Below are 8,887 nucleotides of genomic sequence, written 5' to 3' on the forward strand. Positions count from 1 at the left end.
TACCTTCTCGTCAATATAAGCAGCCCAAAAGCGAGCAATGGCACGTTCGTAAGGATCAGCAGGAAGCAGAGGAGGTCCACTACCAGACCAGTTCTCATCAATGTACTGCAAAATCACTAACGACTCACAGATACTTCGATCACCGTGAATAAGTACTGGTACTTTCTTATAGATCGGATTGTGTTTGAGAAGAAGCTCGCTCTTGTTAGTAAGGTCCTCCTCAAGGTACTCGTAACTCAGCCCCTTTTGTTCTAGCACCATTCTTACTCTGATTGCAAATGGACTAGTAAAGAACCCTAACAGTTTGAGATCACCTTCTGCCATTTTTGGGAAATTGATATGATTTCTTTGTGTTGTATGTGGTGCTAGCTTAAATAAGGTAGAAGAGTACAAGTGTTGATTGCCAACAAAAAAAAAAAAAATATTCCAAACGTTGGAATTTAATATAATTTGCCGTCCTTTGCAAGTACTTATTTTATTAAGTAATCAATATATATGTTAGTGGAAGTTTCCATGAACTCTCAAAAAGTATGATATGCCGTCATCAATGATGACACCTCCTAGAATTTATGACTGGTCGGTTTCTTTGTGGATTGATGTTGTGTTTACAAAGATGTAGTATTCGGGGATGGACTTATCTTGATTTTGAAATTAAGTGGAAAAGTATATAGATGATATCACTTTATTTTTTATTAAAATTATTTTGCTCTTCTCTGGAATTGGAATATCTGTTATATCAGTTCAAAAATACTGTTAATAAGAAATTTTGTTGGCTTTATAAAAGTTATATAAAAATTTACAAATCCAGACCAACTTTGTTGTGTTATTATATTGTGAGTAGAACTAGGATGTTCTTTAGTTGACCAAGGCTATTGGTGAACTCAAGTTTGAAACACATCGAATCAGGTTCAAACAACTAATCTGAATCATAGAAACCCGCTTACCTTATGAGTGATGGGTCTACATGTAAAAAAAATTTAATTTTGAAATTAATTTTGCATAGAGTCAAGTGGTAAAAAAGATTAAAAAAATGAATGCATTAAAATTAATTTATTAACTTTCTAATTTGACCGCTTGACTTTATACAAAATTAATTCGAATGTCCGAAGTTTTCAAATGTAGACATATTACTCATAAGATAGGCGGGTTTCAACAATTCAGTTTTGTCATTTGAAGCCGATTTGATGGGTTTTAGATTTGAGTTCATCAAAGAGCTTGGTGAACTTAAGAATACACTAGTTCTACTCTTATATTGTTGTTTTTATATGACATTGGCCGTAGGCCAACTTAGTATTATAATTATGTAGTTAGTCGGAAGCTACATAACAGTATACGCTTGTCAGACAGATATAATATCGCTAAACAATTAATTGACAATAATTGAGAATAATTAGTTATAATTAGAAATAATTGATTAATTAGTTAAAAAAATCTATAAAAATTTGATTACCGTTAATGATTAATAAACTGATTAATCAACTTAAACAAATATTTTTTACAACACTGGTTGGAAGGATGGTGCTGCTTAAGATGATCAAGCAGAGAATACTTGCGCAAGCACTGTCGTCTGTCGTCACTCATGAGGCCCACCACTGCAGACTAAATTAAGGTGCTCAAATTATACGTCTTCTTCGCAACTACCGACAAGATGTGGGACATAGGAAGACAAATGGATCAGATATTATATTTGAATTTTTGTGGATACAGATATTCATATAAGTGAAGGATCCGATTATATTTTTTTTAGTCATATCAAATTACTCTTTATTTTTAAAGTTTATAAAGTCCAAACAGTCGATTCAAATCGTTTAACTTGTTGGATATGTTAAAATGTGCTTGCAGATCAAATTTTATATTTTTTGAAATTTTTTTACTATTTATTAAGTATTTAACAAAATCGCTATATTCAGACTGTTGAATTTTTTTATTCATCTTAAAAATAGTAAAAAAATTCAGAAAAATATAAAATTTGATCTAAAAGCACATTTTAACATATCCAACAAGTTGAACGGTTTGAATCGACTGTTTGAATTTTGTAAACATAGAGTGTAATCCGATTTCACCAAAAAAGAGTGTAATTAGATCCCTCCTCTTCATATAATGAACATAAATAATAAGATAATGCTTTTAGTAAATTTGATTCATATCTCTAATAACCTGAAACTAGTAAATTTATTATTTAAATTTCACATCACCAAAACAAGTTCAATATTATTTTATTCTCACTACAAACATTATTTTATTTTTTTTGCCAAAAAGATCCATTATTTAACCGAATCAGCTTTCCATATTGTGGCTTGAAGCTCTCTCCCGTACTCTGCCACCCTCTCTACATCCGGCAGAATGCTCTTCATGAAATCTATAGCTAGGAAGTGTTTTACCCATTCCATCAATAATGGTATCTTTGTCTCATCGAGCAACTTCGCTCCAGATATCTTCTCGAGTGCCTTCATCCAGGCCAACTGGGAACCAAAAGTCACATCAATGAAACCAATCGTGTCTCCACCAAAGAATCCCTTCCCAGTTCCAGCAGAGCATTTCTTGAAAACTTCTTCCAACTGCTTTAGCGCACCAATTGAATCGGCAATTTTTTCCGCTTTTGCCTCCTCTGTACAAGCTTTCAAGATTCCCCAAAATGATTCTACAAACTACACAAGAAAAATAAATGAAATATTAATTTATTACTTTTGTAATTCATCTCCAAACTCATAACTTTTGTTATTAATTATAGAACTTTTAAATTTCATATATATTTTGGTTGATCGTGAAATAAATAATTAGTAATTTAAGTACCTTCTCGTCAATATACGCAGCCCAGAAGCGAGCCATGGCACGTTCGTAAGGATCAGCAGGAAGCAGAGGAGGTCCAATGCCAGACCAATTCTCATCAATGTACTGCAAAATTACCGATGACTCACAGATACTTCGATCACCGTGAATAAGTACCGGTACTTTCTTATAGATTGGATTGTGTTTGAGAAGAAGCTCGCTCTTGTTGTTAAGGTCCTCCGTAAGGTACTCATAACTCAGCCCCTTTTGTTCTAGCACAATTCTTACTCTAATTACAAATACACTAGAAAAGAACCCCAATAGTTTGAGATCACCTTGTGCCATTTTTAGGAAATTGATATGATTTCTCGATCCAAATGTTGGAATTTAATATATACAAGAGACAGGATGTTAGGGTGAAGCGAGTAAGCTCTGAATAGAGGAAACTATATAGCAGAGACGGGAGAGAGAAGAAGGAACAAGACAAGAACTTCCAGATCGAATAGATGGACAATGAGAAAAATGTGTCCATTTCTCTGATTCAATCTTCTGTGTCCATTTCTGTATATAAAAATGTCTCCAAGTTGTTATCCAAGGGTTAAAATATCTCTGATTTAAAACTTTGTTTTCTGATTTCGTTTCATATTATTCCCGAATTATATCCGAATCACGAATTTTTGACTCTGCCGAATTGAACCCAAATAATTCGTTTGTCACTATGGTTGGAAGTAGTGTTGTAAATAACGGTATACGTTTGTCAAACAAATATGATATCGCTAAACAATTAATCGATAATAATTGAGAATAATAAGTTATAATCAGAAATAATCAGCCGATTCATTAAAAGAATATATAAAAATTTAATCACCACCAATGATGAATTTTTTTTATAAACCATAATTAATTAAATTAAATCTACGAAACCAGCATGATTGATTTTTTTTTTTTCGAAAAAACACAAAGACCGAATGACTGATTCGATCTCCAGAATTACCTTTTCTCATACCGAATCAGCCATTTGGTCTCACCAATTTTTTCAGTTTTTTCACACGAGATCGTGTGGCCGATGGTGTAAGAGATATTAATTGGAGACCGAATTATTTTTTATGTCAAACTCGGATACATATAAAGTTTATATGTATCAGAGGAGTGCACAGTGATTGAATCTTTATATGAAAAAACGGAAAACTTTATACGGTGTCAATCAGAGGATGCCGTTGATTTATGCCAAACTTTATATGTATAAGGTTCGTATTTTTTCTGCAATGTGCAAAGTAATTTTCATTTGTTTCTACTGGATATATATTTAAATGAATTGAATATGTAATACATGTACTGGTGCATACTTTTCTAATTGGTCATTCCAGTTAACTAAGAGTTTAAGGGCTAAATTGCATTGTTTTAAGTAATAGATTCAAGATTTTGATCACATAACATATTCAGAATATTTTGAGATTGCTGTCAACTGGTTTTTCTTTTCTTTTCTTATAAATCTGATCTATCGAAGGTGCATCAATAAACTTCAGTTCTTATACTTGAATGATTGGTGAAGGAAGTCTCAATTACGAAAATGAATGAAGTAGCTTTACTTGGCTTCTAATAAGGAACAAGATATTTTGTACTGCACTACTTGAGTTACAGCTTTGTAATGGCAACATCTCATCCTTGTGTTTGTAATGCAGATACTTAGAGGGTTAGCTTATATCCATTCGGTACCTAAAGTGTGGCATAGAGATGTGAAGAAGATTCGCTGGGAAAAAATAATTCATTTAACAAGGACTCCGAATCCTCTGCGTTCCTGGGTGCAGGATTTTTCTGTCTCCTCAGTCATTGCGTGTGGAACCGGTCACTGTTAATCTTTGAACTGGGGGTTCACGTCAGACCCACACGCAGTGACTCGGGGAAAGGAAATTCCCGCTTTCAGGGGGCAGAGGATTCGGTTCCTTTAACAAGACCGAATGGTCATTTCGGTATGGGATTTATTCAGATCTTCTGTGGCTGTGTTCGTGGAAAAGAAAAGAAAATTGGTGAGACCAAATGACTGATTCGGTATGGGAAAAAGGCAATTCTGAAGACCGAATCAGCCATTCGGTCTTTGTGCGTTTTATGAAATTAGAAATTCTAGTTTTGTAGATTTAATTTAATTAATTATAGTTTATAAAAAAAATCAGCAATGACTAATTGACCGATTAATCAGCTTAAACAGACATTTCTCACAACACTGGTTGGAAGGATGGTGCTGCTTGAGATGATCAAGCAGAGGATACTTGCGCAAGCTCTGTCGTCATGAGATAACTGAGCTGTACAATTTCTGTGGAATTACTGTTACTAGTCCACTGCCAGAATCTGTATACGTCTTCTTAATTTGCAACTACCGACAAGATTTTTTTGGATGTTGGATGGGTATGGATCCTCTAAAGCAACTCAATCTTTGAATTTTGGATCGAAACCGTCCAATTCCAATTTGCCATTTAAAATTGCTTTGTGATCTGAATTCATCTCTCGAGATGTGTGCGCTCTAACTCAAATAGATTATCACGAATTCAAATCGGATGGTTCCAATTTAAAATCCAAGATTGAGTTACAATTATATTATATTTGAATATTTGTGGATACAATTATTGATATAATGAATATTTTGCGGATAAGGTTTCATGTTTCAGAAGCTAGAAATCACGGAATGTTTCCGCATTGAATGTTTCCGTATTTGTTTATTTTTCAGATATATGTTTGTGTGAACTGTGAATACATATAATGTCCTTATTCAATTATCTTTATCATTTTTTTTTCAGGCATCTGTTTGTGAATATACAGATATGAATATGGATAATTTCATTTGTTTTAGAATCATATATGTTTCGAAGAGAAAATTTATTTTGTTTTGTTTTTTTATTAAAAATATGGTTATGTTAGTGATTATTTGTTGAGGACAAATATACTTTGTAATGATATTACAACTTTAACATAAGAAAAATTACCATAATGATTGAATATTTGAATTATATTTTTATTTTTGTTATTTTTATTTTCTAATAAAAAATATTTATTCAATAATATGTTAATTTTGCAATATTTAAATTAAGTATTCAAATTATATATGTGTTCATTTGATATCCAATTTGTATTTATAAATATTTAATCTTTGATCCGTATTCGCAAGATTCATACGATCTGTCTACCTCAACGCCAACTAGCCTTAAAGACTGGATAGTTGGGTCCCATAATGCAGTGACCCATTTGGTTTTATTATATGCCTTAAAAAAATTGACCGAGTCAAAATTGCCTTCGCTACTCTGGAGCCACATCCCCTAGATGTTGTCTCCAGTAATTGAATCTGCATTCCATAGATGCAGCCGTGGTAAATTTATAATTGTACAAAATCGATTATTTTTTGGTTTATCTTTTTTTGAGAAATGATATTTTTAAAAATTTCAGTATCAAGTAATCAATTTTTTTAAGGCAGCAGAAACGTGAATAACAAAATAAAAACTGCGTGAATGAGGGGAACAAATTGATGAATATACATATACATGTGTGATAATTACTTCATTGTGTGATTTGTTTCTTTGTTACTGGTTTGTTGGGCCGGTCTTTACAATTATTATGATTTTTTTATTCATAGACATTCTCTAGTTTAAGTTTCTTTTATTAGTATAGGCGTGTTTTTGAACTCAAATTTTAAGCCAAAGAGAAGCAAATTATGAGAGATTGTTAATGATATTTATACTTCTGTAAAGATCTAAATTAAAAAGAGAAAAAAAACTCCAAATAATTAAGTCTTATGCATGTCTAAATCGCTGTAGTAATACTAAATCTATTCTTCAGCTTCCTAAAATACCCTAATTTGCTAGCATGAATTGTATATATGTATGACAATTTTCAAATAAAGATTTTAACAGAGCAATTTTAACTTCATGCAGCGCACGAAACATATAGCGATGTTTTTATCTTATAGTCCGCGAGCTGTATGAAATCAAAACTGCTCTCGGCAAGTGGAGGAGAGGAGAGGCTCCACTTCTTCCTTAAAGTCACTTTTCTCATCAGATTCTTAATCTACATTCTCACTCTTCTTTCTTCTCTGCAAAAATAAGAGTATATCAAATTAATAGCATGGAGAGTAAATGTAAAAATGTACAAATGGTGGTAAGAGGAGGCCTCTTTTCTTCTTTGCCTTAAACAGAAAAAGTAAAACCTTCTATTTGCAGCAAACAAAAAAAAAAAAAAAAATTGACCAGAACAAAACTAAAAGAGCTATCACATGGTGGTAAGAGGATGCTCTTAAGCTCACTAAAGTTTTGGTGAGCTTAATTCTAAAACTCATCAAATCGATTTTAACTAGGATGCTCTTAAGCTCACTAAAGTTTTGGTGAGCTTAATTCTAAAACTCATCAAATCGATTTCAAATGACGAATCTGAACTGTTCAAATCCGCCTACCTTATGTGTGATGCATCTATATGTGAAATTTTTAAATATTCGAATTAATTTAGTATAAAGTCAAGTGGTCAAAAAACGTTCAAAAAATGAATGCACTAAAATTAATTTATTAACCTTCTAATTTTGACCGCTTGACTTTATACTAAATTTTACATGTAGATGCATCACACGTGAGGTAGGTGGGTTTCAACGATTCAAATTCGTCATTGAAAATCAATTTGATGAATTTTAGAGTTAAGCTCACCAAAACTTTGGTGAATTTAAGAGCACCCTAGTTCTACTCCTATCACGTGTTTCTCCTTATTGTTATAAGAAAACTAGAATAAATATTCCAGTCCGTCCGGACGGAACAAATATCCACATCCAGTTAATTAATCATTACTGCTAATCAAATTTTGCTGGAATTAAAAAAAAAAAATTGGTCCAGAGAAGAAGCGGAAAAAAAATACTAGATGGGACAAGACATATAATCTAATAAACAGTTAATCTTTTTCATTTCAAATTTTAACAATTAAATTATTAGTATAACAAATAATTTGTCAAGACATAATCATAAAACAATTATTACAAGATCACTCCTTAAGTTTGTTTTCATATATAAAAAGTGCAATTTACTGTAATTTGATTCATATTACTAAATAACCTGAAACCAGTGAATTTATTATTTAAATTTCACATCACCAAAACAAGTTCAATATTATTTATTTTATCACTACAAACATTATTTCTTTACCAAAAAGATTCATTATTTGGCCGAATCAACTTTCCATATTGTGGCTTGAAGCACTCTCCCGAATTTTTCCACCCTCTCCACATTCGGCATAATGCTCTTCACGAAATCTACAGCAAGGAAGCGTTTTACCCATTCCATCAGTAATGGTATCTCTGTCTCATCGAGCAACTTCGCTCCAGATATCTTCTCGATTGCCTTCATCCAGGCCAACTGGGAACCTAAAGTCACATCAATGAAACCAATAGTGTCTCCACCAAAGAATCCATTTCCAGTTCCAGCAGAGCATTTCTTGAAAACTTCTTCCAACTGCTTTAGCGCACCAATTGAATCAGCAATTTTTTCCGCCTTTGTCTCCTCCGTACCAGCTTTCAAAATTCCCAAAAATGATTGTAAAAACTACACAAGAAAAATAAATGAAATATTAATTTGTTACTTTTGTAATTCATCTCCAAACTCATAACTTTTGTTATTAATTATAGAACTTATAAATTTCATATATATTTTGGTTGATCGTGAAATTAAACGATTAGTAATTTAAGTACCTTCTCGTCAATATAAGCAGCCCAGAAGCGAGCAATGGCACGTTCATAAGGATCAGCAGGAAGCAGAGGAGGTCCAATACCAGACCAGTTCTCATCAATGTACTGCAAAATCACCAACGACTCACAGATACTTCGATCACCGTGAATAAGTACCGGTACTTTCTTGTAAATCGGATTGTGTTTGAGAAGAAGTTCGCTCTTGTTACTAAGGTCCTCCTCAAGGTACTCATAAGTCAGCCCCTTTTGTTCTAGCACCATTCTTACTCTGATTGCAAATGGACTAGAAAAGAGCCCCAACACTTTGAGATCACCTTGTGCCATTTTTAGGAAATTGATATGATTTCTCGATCAAGATGTTGGAATTTAATATATACAAGAGAGGAGGTTAGTGTGAAGTGAGTAAGCTCT

General features: G+C 32.7%; 1 protein-coding gene across 8 annotated transcripts in view; it reads right to left on the minus strand.

Moving 5' to 3' along the window:
- The window catches only part of LOC144569347 (putative glutathione S-transferase GSTU6), a 41,981-nt gene extending 33,094 nt beyond the window's left edge, over positions 1-8,887 (minus strand). The window contains exons 1-2 of one of the 8 annotated variants that reach the window (XM_078319723.1): positions 8,480-8,887; positions 2,058-2,648 (exon numbers count right to left, since the gene is read on the minus strand). In XM_078319723.1, the coding sequence (XP_078175849.1) occupies positions 2,265-2,648; positions 8,480-8,800 (705 nt within the window). In that variant the 5' untranslated portion in view covers positions 8,801-8,887 and the 3' untranslated portion in view covers positions 2,058-2,264. Of the gene's footprint in view, positions 1-3; positions 419-2,057; positions 2,649-2,793; positions 3,237-7,843; positions 8,334-8,479 lie in introns of those variants that run through there. The other 7 variants (XM_078319689.1, XM_078319681.1, XM_078319715.1 and 4 more) reach the window with 7 other exon arrangements.

This window comes from Carex rostrata, chromosome 2 (assembly GCF_964058835.1).
Source record: "Carex rostrata chromosome 2, lpCarRost1.2, whole genome shotgun sequence".
In the NCBI taxonomy this organism is placed as follows: Eukaryota; Viridiplantae; Streptophyta; class Magnoliopsida; order Poales; family Cyperaceae; genus Carex; species Carex rostrata.